Source organism: Tenrec ecaudatus, chromosome 2 (genome assembly GCF_050624435.1).
Source record: "Tenrec ecaudatus isolate mTenEca1 chromosome 2, mTenEca1.hap1, whole genome shotgun sequence".
In the NCBI taxonomy this organism is placed as follows: Eukaryota; Metazoa; Chordata; class Mammalia; order Afrosoricida; family Tenrecidae; genus Tenrec; species Tenrec ecaudatus.
This window is the reverse complement of record NC_134531.1, coordinates 210,588,450-210,606,394: the sequence shown is the minus strand read 5'-3', so window position 1 is coordinate 210,606,394 and position 17,945 is coordinate 210,588,450. Positions and strand designations below refer to the sequence as shown.

At 48.1% G+C, this 17,945-nt stretch overlaps 1 protein-coding gene and 1 non-coding gene across 4 annotated transcripts; both read left to right on the top strand.

Annotated features, from left to right (window-relative positions):
- The first annotated feature begins 377 nt into the window (after positions 1-377).
- On the top strand, positions 378-12,890 carry NDUFV3 (NADH:ubiquinone oxidoreductase subunit V3). 3 transcript variants are annotated; one of them, XM_075542261.1, is made up of 4 exons: positions 378-497; positions 2,516-2,633; positions 7,817-8,839; positions 12,662-12,890. In XM_075542261.1, the coding sequence occupies exons 1-4, from the start codon at positions 450-452 to the stop codon at positions 12,823-12,825; spliced, it is 1,353 nt and encodes a 450-aa protein (XP_075398376.1). In that variant the 5' UTR covers positions 378-449; the 3' UTR covers positions 12,826-12,890. The 3 variants fall into 3 exon arrangements, with proteins under 3 accessions (XP_075398376.1, XP_075398378.1, XP_075398377.1); XM_075542263.1 differs by lacking the exon at positions 7,817-8,839; XM_075542262.1 differs by lacking the exons at positions 378-497; positions 2,516-2,633 and adding an exon at positions 7,589-7,673.
- On the top strand, positions 4,338-4,443 carry LOC142441975 (U6 spliceosomal RNA). The gene has a single exon (XR_012783248.1). It is a non-coding gene; the product is annotated as a U6 spliceosomal RNA (small nuclear RNA).
- Positions 12,891-17,945: the final 5,055 nt, after the last annotated feature.

Below are 17,945 nucleotides of genomic sequence, written 5' to 3'. Positions count from 1 at the left end.
GGTGAGAAGCAGTCGGGGTGGGTCTCATTCATGTCCGCCCTCCGCCCATAAAGAGAGAAGGGAAAGGTCCCCCCAATTAGTCTTCTCATCTCCGTGCCCCGGGCCTGAAGATGCAGAGAGGTGACCTGTCGACGGCCTCCCAAGGTCGGGACCTCCGTGGACAGGCCCGGTCCTCGCCCCGGTCCGTGATTGGGGCGCGCGGTCCAGGGGCGGGATCTCGAACCGCAGCGCCGGGAGCCGAGGACAGCTGGGGCTGCGCGCGCAGATGCTCGCTACCCAACCACTGCAGTCGTCCGCCGCGCCTCGCCGCCGTCCCTCCTTGTGATTGGCGGCCGGGGCGCGGGGGTGGGGCTTAGAGGCGGCAGTGCGCGCGCACTTCCGGTTTTGCTACTCCGGTGCGTCCTCGGCCTGGCGCGGCCCCCAGGCCCGCTCGCTCCGGTGTCACAGCCATGGCGGCCCCGCTTTTGCTGCGGCAAGGACGAGCTGGGGCGCTGAAGGTAAAGGAGGAGCCAGCCGAGTAGGGCTGGGCGGTCAGGCTCCCTCGGAGGAGTCGGGACGGGTCGCGCGGCGCCGGCTAGGCCCGAGTTCATAGCCTCCAGCCTGTCCAGACCGCTGACCCCTAGACCGAGGAGGAGATGCCCGCCTGGCGACCAGCCGCGGGTTACCTTGGGGCCTGGCCAGTGACCGTTGGGATGTGCTAGGGCCGCGGCCCCGTGCTGTCCCCTGGGACCTCCGGAGGCCCCGGTCACCTGGGGCGGCTCTACTGACGCCCGCGCGCTCCCGCAGTTACCGGGCCGGAGCCAGGCTCACCTGGGGACCCCTGCAGGGCCGACGGTTCCCCAGGTGACCCTGCTGAACTGCAGGGCGGAAGAGACTATGGCCGGCTGAGGCCCAACGGCATCCTGGAGCTTCTCCAGGGAAGCCGCCTCTTTTGGGGGGAAGGGAGGGGAGTGTCGAGGTACCTACCACCTGACCAGTAACTTAGCTGGCAGCTTTGGGAAGATGTTGACTCACAGTCTCGACAAAAGTAGGAAAGAAAAGGTCCTTTATCCATATGTAATACACTTAAGGTCAGTTCATTTTTATAAATGAAAGTGACTCGTATTAAAGAGCCCCTGTTCGTTACAGAATAAAGTAACAACAACAAACCAAACCCACTGCCATCCAGTCGGTTCTGAGCCAAAATGATCCTATATAGATTTCCGAGTCTAAATCTGTGCTGGAGAATGCAGCCTGAGCTTTACCCCAGAAGGGTCGGTGGGTTTGAATCCTTGTTAACACTCCCATGCTTAATTAACAGCGCCACTGAAGCTCCAATAAAATACCGAAAACCCAAATTCATTGCCAGCGAATTGTCTATTCTGATTCACAGCGACTCTATTGGGCAAGGCAAATGTGCCTTGTGTGTTTCTGAGACTGTAAAACTTAGAGGAGAAAACCTCATCTTTCTCAGATAGAAGGGCTGGTGGTTTCAAACTTCTGACTTTAATGTTAGCAGCCCAATGCTTAATCCACACCGCCTCCAGGGCTCCTAATTAAAGCCCCAAACTCAATTCAGTCTTTTCCATGCAGACTTACAGCGACTCACTGGACAGGATAGAATTGCCCCTGCGAGTTCTGAGAGTAACTTACAAGACCCTTGAAGACTATAACTCTGAAAAGAAAAAGCCTCACCTTTCTCCCTCAGAGCCGCTGGTGGTTTCAAACTGCTACCTTGAGGTTAGCAGTCCAGCAAGCAACCACTGTGCCACGAGGGTTCTTAAAGTATAAATGGGGGGGGGATTTTCCCCATTGTTACACACACACACACACACAGGCAGTAAGCATAAGACGATTTCATGCTTACTATTACACAATAACCTAATGGTAACCCATTACTCGACCAGGGCTCCTTTGTACATAACAGGCCTTAGCAAACAAGCCGAGTAGACGAACACACTTTATAAAACATGCTTTCACTTATGTAGTACTTTTGGACCAATTATCCAACAACATGATTTTTAATGGCTTAACACTAAGCCAGTGGTTCTCAACCTTCCTAATGCGGCAACTCTATACAGTTCATCATGTGGAAAACCCAACCATAACATTCGTTTTGTTGCTACTTCATCACTGTCATTTTGCTACTGTTATGAAATGTAATGTAAATATCTGATATGCGGGATGTATTAGGCGACCCCTGTGAAAGGTTTGTGGGACACCCTCCCCAAGGAGGTCATGACCCCCAGGTTGAGAACCCCTGTAAAATTCAACAATACCAGAATTTGTAGAATAATACATGGAGATAATTATCAAGTATTCTTAGGCAGAAGTCTGGTTGGAAAAGTATCCAACTCTTAATAGCAGTTGACATTGAAGGCAAATGGTTTGTGTTCTTTCAGCTTTTCATAATACACATTTCTTACCAAAGCTAGAGTAACCATTTAAAAAATGTCATTTACAAGGAAAGCAGTAGCGATTCCATTATCAGCAGTATTGCTCTAACATGCCTATATGTGTGTCTTTTTTTCTTCAGACTGGGCTCCAAGCAGGGGTGTTTCGAGGATTCGCTTCCACCATTTCTCTGGCCACAAAGTCAGGAAAGAGTGAAAAGGGACTGCCACCGAATCCCAAGAAACAAAATCCACCAAAAAGTAAGGATTTACTGTTACTAGTAAGAAAGAAGGCTGCAGGGGCAGTGAGTTTGCTGGCCCCCCAAGCCTAGAGGGGAGTCTGACCAGCTGCATGACTTACTCTAATTAGACATCAGATCTGTAATTGGTTTGAGGACAAGCACATCAAAAGTTAGCCAAGTTCATGACTCACGTCAACCCTGAACTGCTGCTTTCTGTATTATCTACACCTCCAGCTGTTACCTGGAGTAAGAGATGCCCAGTGCTAAGACTGGCATTTCATCAAAGCCAAACCAGTTACCACCACGGTGCCGTCCACATGTATTGGAGCTGAACCATCCCATGGGGTTTCCAGTGGCTGGCTTACCAGAACTCCAGACCTTCTTCCGAAGCACCTCCAAACAGTACAAGACCAAACTCACCCTCTTGAGTAGAACTGTTCCTTTGGGATTCAGAGATTATACATTTCCATAGGAGCAGGCAGCCTCATCTCCTTAAGACTGGTTGGTGGGTTTGAACCCACGGCCTTGATTAGCCCAGTATACTCCAACGCTCCCTGAGCCATCTGTAGGACTCAGGCTACCAACCTTTCAGTTAGCAGCCAAACATGTTAAATTGCACTACTGAGGGACTCTGGCCTAACAGATCCCATGGGAATGTGCAGTAACTGTGAGCCCCACCTACCTTCTAATCCTCTGGTTTCTCTATTTTTCCAGTGTCTCTGAGATTCCCCTGTCTGTGGCTTCCCAGCCTTTACTTGGTTACAATCCAAGTTGAGTTTTGTGGAGAGGGAGTCAGGAGCTGGACGTTTTCCATTCTGACTCACTTTGATGATTCATGATGTCTGATCTGTTTCCAGCTCTTTCCATGCTCATTTTGACTTTTATCACCGTTTCCCCCAATCCCCACCCCCATTCCAAGGTACACTATTCTCATTAAAGGGAAGTCAGGACACTGTATTTTGGATGTTATTCTTCTGGGAATTATTTTATTTTGTACTCCCTGCTGATGATTAATAATTGGCCTTGATCAGAGTTCATTACATACAATCTCTTATAAATCTTAATCTGCATATGGAGTTTCAGAATGATACTTTGTGTTTGGATTCATATGCATCAAATGTTTTTTTCCATATGAATGCTTGAAAGTGCTTCAGCTCCTTGGGTCTTGAACCTTGTTCTGTGCACAGCACATCCCTAGGTTACTTGCAGGCTGGTGGTTGGGAGACACAGTCCCTAGGCCCTTCCACAGCCTTTCAAAGGCACCAGCCAGCTTGGTGGCCCCTGCTTGTTCAGTCACCAGTCACCCAATATGACAGGAATGTTCTTTAAGTCTGGGTTATTTTAGATTGTTTTTACCTTCAGTATTCTTTATTTTTCATTAACCCATTAATGTTTGAGCATAGATCTTTAAAACACAAAAATAATTCCTTATCCTACCTTAAAGAAATGAACATTGACTTCTTAATACGAAATACTACCTGAAATGTTTTGTATTTTTATTTTTTTAATGTCTGCAGAGAAAAGGTTAAATTCTAGATTATACATAGCGCATTCTTACAACGTGCTGTAATTCTTATAATGGATGTGTTGAATTTTGTCCCCTTGGAGAATTTGAATCACATCTTCAATCCCACTTCATTGAAGATCCCTTTGGTTACTCGATTAATATTTAAGATTGTGTTTTTAAATTTGGATTAAGTGCATTTGAAAATATCAGGGCAGAGTGTTTGCTTCGGCAACACATGTACTGAAATTGGAATGATACAGAGAAGATTAACATGGCCCCTGCACAAGATGACACGCAGATTCATGAAGTATTCCGTATTAAAAAAAGAAAAAATATCATGACAGAGCCAAAGATTTTTCACCACCACCACCACCACCCCCCCACACGCACGCACTCACGTACCACCCCTAGCCTTTGGAAATGTATTTGAGTTGGCAGTGGGGGGCTTTATCCTCGGCAGTTTGTGGGGAGAACCCTGAGCTTGAAGGTGGCTGTTGTGCTGCTGGACGTGGTTGGGCCTCAGAGGTGGGGTCGTGTGCCCGAGTAAGGATGGCATGCAACTAGGCCGGATGCTTTCGACATGGGAAAAGCCCTGTGTATGTGCTGTGTGAATTGTCACTACTGAACCTCTGTGTGTCTGTGTAAAGAAACAGGCATTGCTGCTCCCGTGGATACGGACTGTCACTCATGACTCCCTAGCAAGGGTTTCTGCTTCTGGTGGCAGACTGCCAGGTGCATGCCCCTCACCTGTGTGTGTCTCAGGGTGTCCGAGATTGGAAAGCGTGGCTTCCTAAGCGCTGGTCAAAGGGCCTGTCCCTCGGGCAGGGGCCACGGTTCTCGAAGGCCTCTCTGGGTCTGGGACGCCAGCTTGTGCGGGCACGTGCCCCTGGGGAAAGGAGGCCAAATCAGAAGTGGGGACTGTGACAGGGCATTTGTTGCTTTGCTGGGTCCAGTCTCCAGGCACAGCTCTGCAGCCATCAGCAATACTTCGTTGACTAAATAATTCCTGTGTAGCTATTTAAAGACTTCATCAAGAAGCCAGCTAATTGTCTACTCAAGTCTTTATTTCCGTTTTAAAAGTGAGGAGTCGCTGCAAACAGGGATCTGAGGTACTTAATTATAGGAAAGAGTGCCAGGCACTGTTCTAAGCACTTCTGGGTATTAACTTGGCCACCCTCAAACTACCCTGTGTGCGAGTAGACTGCTGTCCCTGTTTCATAGCAGAGGCCAGGGTGCTACCCACGGCCACACAGTGGCGGTGCTGGCGCCTGGGGTTTTATCCAGAGACCACGTGTTTTTCATCCCGATGTTGTCTGGACTCTGAAAAAGAATGATTCTTACCACGTCATTTAAGAAGTAAAGACACAAACGTACTGTTATATACTTGTAAGAGAAGTGTTGAATTAACACTGTTAAATAGCTACATTTTTCGTGTTATATTTAATAATCCTTGTTTCTGACATATAGTTTTATGGCCTATTAAACTATATATAAGGTTGATCCACTTCAAATCAGCTGAGCAGAAAAGGGTATTTAGGAAATGCCAGTCGCTTTGAAGAGATGAAGCAGCACTGGGAAGCTTCTCTCTGTGTGCTGTTGACTATGTGGAGTGCCCTGGTGGCACCGTGGTTGCCTGCCATTCAGAAGGTTGGCATTCCAAACCCAGTAGCTGCTCTGTGGGAGAAGGATGTGGCGAACCGTAAACGTGATAGCCGCGGGGGCCGCTGGGCAGTTCCACCCTGTCCAGGAGGGTTGCACGAGTTGGGAATCAAGCCCATGGGCGTGGGCTATTATGTTCTCAGAGAGAATAGCAGGGCCCATCTGACCCTGTGAGCGATGCTGCTCCGGCTAGTCTTTAAGTAGTGCTGTGTTTCACCACAGCTGTCATTCAGGGAAATTCACCACGAACTGAGGCACCATGAGTGTGCACCGACTCCTTACCTATTACCTTGTTACCCTACGTCTCACGTGTGGGATGATAGTTAAAAATCTGCTAGATGGTTGCCCGCAGGAATGACGGATGTCTGGCTGTGAAGAACGCTGAGAGGCCGGGTGAGAGTGACAGTTGGCCTTCATGGCGAAGGCTGTGCACCAGTGTGGCTGGGCAGTTGTGTCGTGATGAGATTTGGCAGTCAGGTAACCATGTAGCCATCCTGCTTTTGTATCTGATGTCGTTGCCCTCTATTGCTACTGAAAGCTGATTTTCATGTGCAGTCTGCGCTTAGAACCTAACTAACCCTGTAAGTGAGGAGTTAGAATATTTTGGCGTCCTTCAGATAAAGGCCTAGGCAGATAGATACCTTAGCGAAAATGTACACACGGTGTTGTGAGTCATTTTCTTTATAGGAAAACATTCCTGTCCAGTACTGTCCAGCGCACACTTGGTGTGGATGCCGTCACGCTGGTACAGCGGCTACTTGTGGCTGTGACTGATCGCCGTGGGTGGCTTCTGTCCTGAGTCAGAAAATGGAGGCTGGGCCTGTGCTGCCCAAACCAAACCTGGTGCCCTCAGCCGATTCCAGCTCAGCAACTCAGGTCAGAGTAGGGTTTCCCATCGTTAATCAGCCCGTAGACTTCCCAGGTCTGTACACCTTTATGGACCCACACTGCCACATCTCTCACGCGTGGGGTGGTGTGGCTGGTAGGTTCAAATCACTGGCTTCTCTGTTAGTGGCAGGGTGCTTAAGCCATAGCACCACCAGGACTCCTTTGCCTGTGCAGGGGTCAAAAGCTGGAAAACCATAAACAGCAAAACACATTACTACAGTTTAGTCTCAGCCTTTCCAGTGACTTCTTCTAATAATGTAACATGACTAAAAGAAACAGTGCATTCTTATTTTTTAAATCTTTTTTCTTATTTTGTTTTCTTTTCAAACTAAACGTCTAAATTATATACTTTTTAATCCCCTTAGAAATTTTCTGTTCAGTAGGTGCTATAAGTAGTCAATCTATAATACTGTCCTAATAGTGCCTTTAAAACTTGTAACTCACAACCGATTCTAGAGGAATTTCTCCTGCTATGGCACCGCGATGCTGCAGCTCCGCTGGCTCTCTGAGTGTGAGTCCTGAGCTCCACCTGCAGCAGCACCTGCTGGGAGAAGTTGCAATGCAGATTCCAAGGCAGCTCTGTAATGTTGTAATATTGTTGTTTTTCCTGACTAACGAGCCCTCGGATGATAAATGTGGCTTTGAAGGACTTTCCTTCCTTTCTAGGGCCCCTCACCTTAACGACTTTATGCCCCTCCCCACCAACCTGACCCTAGCCCACCCATAGGGACCCACCCAGAGATGGCTCAGCATGTTGTCTTGCTGTATGGTTCATGTGAGTAACTTTCTTAGTATTTAAAGTGCACCAGGATTGTGTGTGTGTGTTAAGGATTAATGTAATAGTAAAACTACATGCTCATCTGAAAATAAAGTTATGTCGTTTGTCTTACCTTTTAGTGAAATAGTAGTTTAAAAATAATCATCAGAGTTCCTCTTGGTAAAACCCCATTGTCTGATGTTCAGCTCCAAAGAGAAGTGCCTCCGTTCCTCACTGTTCTCTCTCAGGTGGGTTGCCTTTCATGTAGGAGTGCGTTTCTGAGGCATTTGCAGAGCAAGGTGATGCACAGACATGTGATTGTGACCAATGATGCATTGAGTTTGTTTTATCGAATATGAACAATAACATTCCTCTTTGTGCCATTTCCTAGATGTAGTGGAACCCAAAGCGAGGGACAAGCTGCTAACCTCCCACCCAGCAGCTGGACGGTCTAAGTTCGCTCCACCCAGGTCTCACCCGGCAGTTGCGAATAAAGGCGGGATGGTAGCTGATCCTGACCCTGATGACCTCGTGCTGGCCACACATGAAGGGGCCCCGAGGGCTCTGGCGAGAAAGACCTTGGTGGACTTTCCTCAGCAAGCGTCGTCTTCTTTCCGAAAGCAGGGCTCTGACTTAGACAGGCACTGGGGAAGCACGGAAGTGGGACAGGATTCATCCTCATCTTCGTCCAGTCCTTCTGATTCGGATTCCGAGGAAGAAGAACGTGTCTCGGAAGTTGGCCCTCGGGCTGGGAGCAAAGGTCGTGGGAGCTTTTCAGCATCAGAGGCTTCCTTTAATGGCAGAACCCCCAGGGTTATGACAGCAGCCAAAGAGAAGTCTTGGTCCCCTACACCAACAGACTCAAAGACACCCTACCAGGCAACGATGAAAACACGTCCCCAAGCAGAAATGAACGAAGGTGTTCAGAAGCAACGTGTCAAAGAAGAGCAACCGCAGAGCGTATTCGGAGCAAATGACATCGATCGAGAAAGCCAAGCAGCAGCTGAGTTGAAGCAAGACTTACCTGACCGCACAGGTTCCAGAGTGGCTACACAGCTGAGCCCAGGGCCACCTCGAATGGCTGAAGACACGGGGGCAGAAAAACAGCCGCAGGCAGCACTTTCTGAGGCCAGAGGGAAGAGTGTGGAAAAACAAGTGCCAGGACCAAAATGGAAGGTGGCTTTTCCCCAGTTGGAAAAAGAAAATGTGGAGAAGCCGGTAGGAGACCTGCAGGCAGCTGCTCAGACTAACGAAGGCGATTTGGAACATCGGGGAGCAATAGGAAGTCTGAAGACCGTTCCTGCTCCGGACGAAGATGCTTTCGATGATAAGATAGCTGTACTAAACTCTGAGGCTCCGAGTGAGAGGCTTCAAGACTCGACAACTCAGTCGGCAGACCCCGACCGCATACAGGGTATACCTCAATTTATGGAGCTCTTGGTTCTTCGGGGGTGGTTCGACTCCAAAGGTTTTATTTTTAACATCTATCTGGCAATAGCAAAAAGTTACAATCAGACCTGTAATAGAAATGTGACTTATCCCTCCATCTCAGGTGAGCAGACACACATGCCTTCATTTTGAACAAGGCACCACTTTCTATCCCAAACCCCTAAACAGCTTTAGAGTTGTTTCGAAATGAAGGCTCTCTTCGTCTCTGAGTCTGGGTCGCTTTTCTTAAAGAAGCGGATGCTCTAGCACCACCACCCTTTCTAGCTTGTGAGGGTGTCCTGGTGTTCATTTCATGAAGTTGGTCATCTTTTCAAATGTGGAAGAGAGAGCCTCCTGGTTGTCACTTAACTGAAGAGCATTCGGTGCCCTTGACATTAGCCTTCAGCCGAGCGAAAGTCAGTGGTGCTTTTAACCTAGCATCCTGATGCCGGAGGGGAAATGGGCATTTTAGGATTCAAAATAGTGTCCAAAGGCAGCCATGGGTGACATAAGTGTCCCTTATGGCTGTTAGGTTTTCTATGAAGAATTCCAACAAAGGGCTTTTTTTAATTCCTCTAAATTTTTAGAGGGGAGCCGTGCCAATTCCTCTTGCCAGTCGTGTTCGTGAGCACAGGACTTGCTAAAACAGTGTACTTGAGGTGGGACCTGGCACTCTTCCATCTCAGACACGCTGCCTCTTCAAGATTTCCTTAATCTGAGTCGTGACTAACAAGGCCAGCTCCTCCTCCTCTGTCCGCTCTGTCTGCTGTGGGAAGCCTCTCCAGCCTCTCAGGCATAACTTGGTACCTCCCTGTTACTGGTCGCCGTGTGCCTTACAGGACGTATGTGTTTTCTCCTTCGTTAACAAGCACAGTGCCTGCCAGCGCTTGCCCGACCTCTCAAGCTCCAAGAACTCTTTGCTGCTGCTGCTGCTGCTCTGGCCAGGCCTTGCATTCTCAATGAGACAGAGCGGCATGACCTCCGGGAAGAAAACACAGGGAGCGTGGGGGTTTCTGATGGCAAAACTCAGAGGGGGTGGGGAGGGAAACTGTGCCCCATTTTTCAGGAGTGTGTTCTTACGTGTTAAAGGGTGCGCTATTTCAAATTCCCTTTCTTTCACAAGCTAAAGAAGACAGCTCAGTGCAGCCCACCTTGCACAGCTCCGTCCATACAGTAGAGACCAAGGCCCATTACATGGCCTGCCTGCACCCAGTGTCCTGAGGTGTATGGGGTTTGTTTCATCATTTTATTTTGTTGTTGTTGTTGAGAATACACATAGCAAGGTTTTGCATGTCAGCAGCTTTTTTGCCCTCCAGGTAGATGGGTTTGGGGTGAAATCCACAGTTTCCTTCCACTGCTGCCTCCTTTCGCTGTAAGCAGTAGTTGTGTCTGTCTGAAGCAGCACCCCACCAGCTTATCTGCCACAACGGAAAACAAATGAGAAAGAAATGCTTTGGGGGTTTGGTGTGTGTGTGTCACAAGGAGAAGCTGAGACCGCCCTCCTGACGTGGTTTCCAGAGGTGGCAAGTCAGAAGCTTGGGTACAAGCTCAGTCTGCCATCTGTGAAGGCTCCCTTCTGCGGTCATTGTATGTGGCATGTTAGACTGTAGGAGACTAGTGTTTCTTTTCCTTTGCCACACACTTTGACTTGTCAGATATCTAAGCACCTCCCCCCAAAAGAACAAAGCCAGTTGCCACAAAATCAGTTCTGCCTTATGCCATCTCCTGTGTATTGGAGTAACCCTGTGCACCAACAGGTTTGCGGGCGGCTTAGTGCATTGCCAGGCAGACTTGCCTCTGGGCGCCCTTGGACTTTTTGGTTAGTAGCCAAGCACTTAATCATCGAGCCACATAATCAACAAACTCAAACTTCCGGCAACCCTGTAGGACTGGGTACAACTCCTGTGGGTTTCCAAAAATGTAACTCTTTTCATTTGTTTATTTTTTTAATGATTTTATTGGGGGCACGTGCAGCTCTTACCACAATCAATACATACATCCATTGTGTCAAGCACATTTGTACATTTGTTGCCATCATCATTCTCAAAACATTTTCTTTCTGCTTGAGCCCTTGGTATCAGCTTCTCATTTTCCCACCACTCCCTCCCTCACAAACCCTTGATAATTTATAAATTATTATTTTTCATGTCTTGCACTGACTGATGTCTCCCTTTACCCACTTTTCAGTTGTCCATCCCCTTAGGAGGGGGTTATATGTAGATCCTTGTGATCGGTTCCTTCTTTTCCCCCCACCTTCTCCTTACCCTCCTGGTATTGCTACTCTCAATATTGGTCCTGAGGGGTTTATCTGTCCTGGATTCCCTGTGTTTCCAGTGCTTATCTGTACCAGTGTACATGCTCTGGTCTAGCCAGATTTGTAAGGTAGAATTGGGGTCCTGATAGTGGGGGGCAGGGGGAAGTATTAAAGAACTAGGGAAAAGTTGTATATTTCAACAGTGCTATAATGCATCCTGACTGGCTCACCTCCCCATGACCCTTCTGTAAGGAGGTGTCCAATTGCTATAGATGGGTTTTGGATCTCCACTCTGCACTCCCCCATTATTCACAATGATATGATTTTTTTTGTTCTGGGTCTTTGATACCTGATCCCATGGATATCTCATGATCACACTGTGTTCTTCTATGTGGGCTTTGTTGCTTCTCAGCTAGATGGCCGCTTGTTTATCTTCAAGCCTTTAAGGCTCCAGACACTATCTTTTGATAGCTGGCACCATCAGCTTTCTTCACCACATTTGCTTATGCACCCGTTTTGTCTTCAGCAATAGTGTTGGGAAGGTGAGCATCATGGAATGCCAGGTTATTAGAACAAAGTGTTCTTAATGTTGAGGGAGTACTTGAGTAGAGGCCCAATGTCCACCTGCTACCTTAATACTAAACCTATCAATATATGTACATAGATCTGTTTCCCTATCAAAAAGAGTAACTATATACAGGACTGGAAAGCTTTGTCTTTTTCCCCATACTGACTGTAGGTGTCTACAATTTGGATTTTTTTTTTCCCACTTAAAACCAAGTACTTTTTTTACTCTGTGCCTTTGAAAAATGCCACCATAAAATAAGTCAACAAAAACTACACATTGTTTTTCCAGTGCCTTGATCTTTGTTTTGGTAAGCCCTGGTGGCACAGTGGTCAAGCACTTGGCTGACAACTGAATGAAAGGCCCGTGGTTCTGCGTTAGAGGCTTGGAGCGCACTGGGCCAGTTCCACTTTGTCCTGTGGCCGGGCTGTGGATCAAAACTAGACTTGACAGCATTGGGTTTGGTTGGGTGTGATTTTTAATTTTGCCTGAGTTACTTAAAACCTGCAGCACATTTTGAATGAGCCAGAATTTATCGAATTTTCTATTTTTAAATTTGAAGCCTCACTTGGCTTTTGCTCATAAGAACGCTCTTCAAGAAACGGCTTATTTCTGTTGTAGGTGAGTTTCTCATCTCATCCTGTGCCCCCGCTGCCCACATTTTACGTGACCTAACGGTAGCTCCATGATTGTTCTAGAGAAGTTCAGAATTCTGACAAGCCCTGGGCCTGGTAGCATCACTCCGTAATAACTCTTTCGCTTCTTCCACTAGGTACATGTTTTAAAGCACATGTTAAACTAATAACCTTCCTTCTTGCTTGTGATGAGCCTGTTGCTTTCCTAGCCGTTGCTGTCAGGCAGCGCCTGCCCTCCAGGTAGGCTGCGAGGATCGCGCAGGGTGTCAGTGTGGCCTGTGCCGCGCTGACTCACTTCAGAGGACGGTTCCCTCAGTGCTCGGTGCGCTCACGGGCTGTGTATGTCTTCCACAGAGGCCGAGCCCGCTGCTGCCCCCGCCAAGCCCTTTGATAACACCACCTACAAGAACCTCCAGCACCATGACTACAACGAGTACACCTTCTTGGACTTGAACCTGGACCTTTCCAAGTTCAGAATGCCTCAGCCTTCTTCAGGACGCGAGTCGCCACGGCACTGAGAGCTCCCAGCTTGCACCTGCCCGTCTTTGCTGCTTTGGGCCTGCAGAAATAAAATCCGCTCCACAGTCTGGAGGCCTGTGTGTGTCCTTAGCTTCCATGTGGCCCCTCTGACAGCACGGTCAGTTAGCTGCTGACCTTCTCAACACAGGTTTAAGGTCGTCTGCCATGCACACGCTCTTAACTCCTGAATGGTCATCCAGCTGTGGCTGACCAGACACATTGGCGAAACGAGGGAGTCCCATGTGCTCTGCACACAGTGACACTGCTATGTTGAGCTCGGGCCATTGTTCTGTTGATCTGATTTGCTACTTAGGTGTCCCTAGCTAAAACATGCAAAAGAAGCCCCCATGACATTGGGGGTGAGCCACCGGGTTGCTCATCGCAAGGTCGGCAGTTCAGACTTGCTGGCCACTCCCTGCATGAAAGATGGACCTGTGCTCCCCTGGGGATGTGCCATCTCAGAAGGCAGCTCAGTGGCAGTGGGCAGGTCTCCGTATCGTCAGAGACGTGTTAGAAAGTTTAGCCACTATGTGGCAAAGAAGTACTATACATCCCCTTCCCGTTTTTATGGTAAAACACAATCACACTATTCACCAGTACCAGGTATTTGATAGAAAACTCGGGCAGTTTCTAGTGGCTGCGCCAATTTGACATTGTAGAGCGGGGTCGAACTGCCCCTGGGATCTTCTGAGACCATATCTCTTGGCAGTTTACGGAGGGGTGGAACCCTGCTCTCACAGTTGGCTGCAGACTGAGCTAACTTCCCAGTGAAGGATTTCTGAAATGCCATCACTCTTGATCATTCCGCCACCTCAGAGACAGACTCTGCTTGACCGCAGAGGAAGTTGGCTTGGGTACTTCACGAGGTGTCTGTGCCCCCAGGCCTGGTGGGGCAAGTGTGTCCCATGACGTGGAGAGACTGCTAGAAAACACGGGTTTCTTTGTGCTCACAGGAGCCTTGGTGTCGTGGTTCTGAGTTGAGCTGCTGACTACAGATCAGCAGTTGGAAGCCACCAGTAGCTCCTCGGAAAGAAAGACGAGGCTGTTCTATCCTGTACAGAGTCACAGTCTCACACCCACGGGCTGTTCTATCCTGTACAGAGTCACAGTCTCAGACACACGGGCTGTTCTATCCTGTACAGAGTCACAGTCTCAGGCCCACGGGCTGTTCTATCCTGTACAGTCACAGTCTCAGGCCCACGGGCCATTCTATCTTGTACAGAGTCACAGTCTCACACCCACGGGCTGTTCTATCCTGTACAGAGTCACAGTCTCAGACCCACGGGCTGTTCTATCCTGTACAGAGTCACAGTCTCAGACCCACGGGCTGTTCTATCCTGTACAGTCACAGTCTCAGGCCCACGGGCCATTCTATCCTGTACAGTCACAGTCTGAGACTCACGGGCTGTTCTATCCTGTACAGTCACAGTCTGAGACTCACGGGCTGTTCTATCATGTACAGAGTCACAGTCTCAGACCCACGGGCTAGAGGACCTCCAAGAGTCAGAATTGATCCATGAGTTTGGGTTTGGTTTCTTATGCTAATGAGTTAGGCAGAATTATTACTGACTGTGCGAGTTAATATCAACACTTGCATCTGCTCAGCAGAGGAGACATGTTAAGAGGCCAAATAGGAGAATGTTTAGTCTACAAAGGCATGTTTTTATTTTCCCTGTACTGTATTTTGTTGTCTCATTTGTGCCCTAAGTTGTGGATATTATTTCATTTAAACTTTGGTCTTTGGCCTTGAGTCAACTTACAGCAAATCCAACACTGTTCATGGATCTAGTCCTCTGTTCTTAAAACCCCTCCAAAGAGTACCAAAGAGACAGGACCGAAAACTAGGTTTGTGAGCATCTGCCTTTGATTGGGTGACCACCCAAGAGGCTTAGTGACTTTGCAGAATTTTTTCCATCGCGTTTTCCATTATGAAAGTCACAAGGCTACATTACCAGAAAGCAAGAAGTTGGAAAATAATTGGAACTGTCTAAAGGCCCAAGTACTCCAACTCACCCACCGCCAACATCCATAGTGTCCGGTTTGTGTAGGGTTGGTTTTGCGCGAGGACCCTGGGTGTGCCGACAGCAATGGTTCTCACCCTTCCTATAGGAACTTTCATAGGTCCTCATGTGGTGGTGACCCCCCAGCCTTAACATTACTTTCATTGCTACTGCATCACTGTCATTTTGCTACTTGGATGAACTGGGCCATCCTATGTAAAGGTCGTTCGACCCCCAGAGGGGTCACCACCCACAGGTTGCGAACCGCTGTACTACAGAGTGCTCTACCCTTCTGAGTTTCATCCCATCCCCTGCTTCTCAAACTGGGGCCCTGAGGGGAGGGGGAGGCCACAAAACCTGTTTCCCTGCGACTCCAATTAAAAGGAGAATTCACCGCTTCATTTGCATGCGTTTCTAAGGTCAAATAGGAGACGTGAAGGACAGTTTTCCCTTGGAGCCAGTCTGGTCCATTGGCTAGTCTCCGCCCTGGGAGAAACTGGGGAGCCGAGGTAGAGGCAGATACCTCATTGCTAATGACTCCTTAATGTGCCATCTGGTTGGCGATGCCTTTGTTACCCACAGTCTTTGTTTGGAATCTATCAGACTCCCCCTGTTCTCTTTCAGGGAACGCTGCCAGAAACATCTGTGCAAATTTAACTTCTTTTGTATTCTTTCCGTAAGATGCCTTTCCAGACACTGAAGAATCTCAGAACAACGATGTTTCATCGCTGTCCTTTCTGCTGAATTTTAAGACCCGGTCTATCCCGACCGAGTTCAATAAGAGCATTTTGACCACCGTTTCGCTAGGCGCTGCCACCTAACCTCTGGCATCCTGCTAGATATTTGCTCTCTCCTCCCTGCTACAAACGCCCTCAGCCTGGAGACCATGGCATGCGCCTCAGAAGCCCAGGCTTTAATGTAGATTATTGCCCTAATGTTTACTGGCAGCTGGCTAGTCATTGGCAATTGGCAGACAACTGTGTGCTTTCTCTGATTCCGCTTCCAGACCCGTGTGTGTGTGTGTGTGTGTGTGTGTGTGTAGTTTCTATTCTCCTGCTCGTCTCTCAGGAAGGTTCAGTGCCTAGTGGCCCAGGCCTTACACGGAACGCGCCATCCAGTTGACTGACCCGTGCCCAAGGCCAACAGAAGCAGCCACTGCCTGGCCCTGTGCCGTGTTCACGACCGCATGCTGAGTCCCTTGTTAGAGCCACCGTTGGTTGTTTTGGCCGCCTCCAGCCAAGGGCTTCATCCTCCAGCCCCATGGGGTACAGCATTCGCTTGTGCTGCACAGGGTTTGCCTAGGTTGATTTTCAGACACCGGCTTTCTTCCACCCCTTACTGCTGAAGCTGTGCTGAAATCTGCCCACTACGAGCGACCCTCCTGGTATATGAAATACTGATGACATAGCTGACCGTATCACAGCAAATGCCTGCTGGGGTTTGATCAAGGGCAATATAGTGGAGAGGAAGTACTGAAAGCCAAATGAAGTTCAAACATGATAGTGGGACAGGAGGAAAGTAACAGGAAATATAAGAAAGAAGTAGGAGGCAAAGGACATGTACAGAAGTCTAAATACAGGCGTGTATATATGCAAATATATATAATGGAAGGGACATAAATCTATATACATATGTTTACATGTTAAGTATTAAGGAAGCAGATGGACATTGGGCCTCTACTCAAGTACTCCCTCAACGCAAGAACACTTTGTTCTAATAACCTGGAATTCTGTGATGCTCACTTTCCCAACATGATCATGGAAAGCAAAATAGATGCATAAGCAAATGTGGTGAAGAAAGCTGATAGTACTTGGCTATTAAAAGATATAGCACCTGGGGTGTTAAAGGCTTGAAGGTAAGCAAGCGCCCATCTAGGTGGGAAGCAACAAAGCCCACATGGAAGAAGCACATTAGCCTGGGTGATCATGAGGTATCAATGGGATCAGTTATTAGGCAGCAGAAGACCCAAAATAAACAATCATATTGGTATGAATGAGGGGATGCAGAATGGAAACCCAAAGCCCACATGTAGACAATTGGACATCTCCTCACAGAAGGGTCATAAGGAAGAGATGAGCCAGCCAGGGTGCAGTATAGCACCAATGAAATACATTACATTCCTCTAGTTCTGTAAAGCTTCCCCACCCCCCACTCCCCACTATCATGACCCCAGTTCTACCTTACAAATCTGGCTCAACCAGAGCATGTACTCTGGTACAGATAAGCACTCTTGACACACACTCCAGAACAGACAGTCCCTCAGGAACAATAATGGGAGTAAAGATACCAGGAGGTGGGTAGAGAAAGGGGGAACCAATCACGATGATCGATATATAATGCTTCTCCCCCCCACCCAGGGTGACAACGGAAACATGGGAGACATATGAAAATAATAATTTATCAAGCGTGCATGTGGGTGGAAGGGTGGGAAAGGAAGGGGGAAAGGAAATGTTTTGAGAAGGATGAGGGCAGCATATGTGCAAATGTGCTCAACACGATGGACAGGTGGATTGTTATAAAGGCTGTGAGGACCCTCAGTAAAATGATCTTTAAAAGTAATACTTGAATCTTTGGAAAATGGACATTATGAACAAAACCTCGTGAGCTAGTATCAAATAAATGAATTGGATATGAAACAAAACACAAACAAAGAATAGTTACATGTGTTAGGCAATGCAGTCCCTGAGTGGTGCAAATTGTCAACATAGGGGCTGAGATTTGAGTCCACCCAGACGCCCCTCAGGAGAAAGGCCTGCTGATGTAGGCACCCACAGGGCCACCAGGGGTCAGTCCCTCAGGAGTGGTCTGGTCAGTGTCTCTGAAACGGATCTGAAGTTAAGCGGTTCCTTTTGTTTTACTTCAATTACTTTTTAAAAAATCGTTTTATTAGGGGCTCATACAACTCTTAACACGATCCATAAATATATCAATTGTGTAAAGCACATGTGTACATTGATTGCCCTCCTCATTCTTAAAATACTTGCGCTCCAGTTAGCCCTTGGCATCAGGTCCTCATTTGTTCCCCTCCCTCCCTCCTCCCCCTCCCTCATGAACCCTTGATAATTTATAAATTATTATTTTGTCATATCTTACCCTTTCCGACGTCTCCCTTCACCCAC

What these genes read in the sequence shown, in the direction of transcription:
- NDUFV3 (XM_075542261.1), top strand. Translation starts at nt 450, where the DNA reads ATGGCGGCCCCGCTTTTGCTGCGGCAAGGACGAGCTGGGGCGCTGAAG. An exon ending in GAAACAAAATCCACCAAAAA is followed by an intron (nt 2,634 to 7,816) that starts GTAAGGATTTAC and finishes GCCATTTCCTAG; the next exon opens with ATGTAGTGGAACCCAAAGCG. An exon ending in AGACCCCGACCGCATACAGG is followed by an intron (nt 8,840 to 12,661) that starts GTATACCTCAAT and finishes TGTCTTCCACAG; the next exon opens with AGGCCGAGCCCGCTGCTGCC.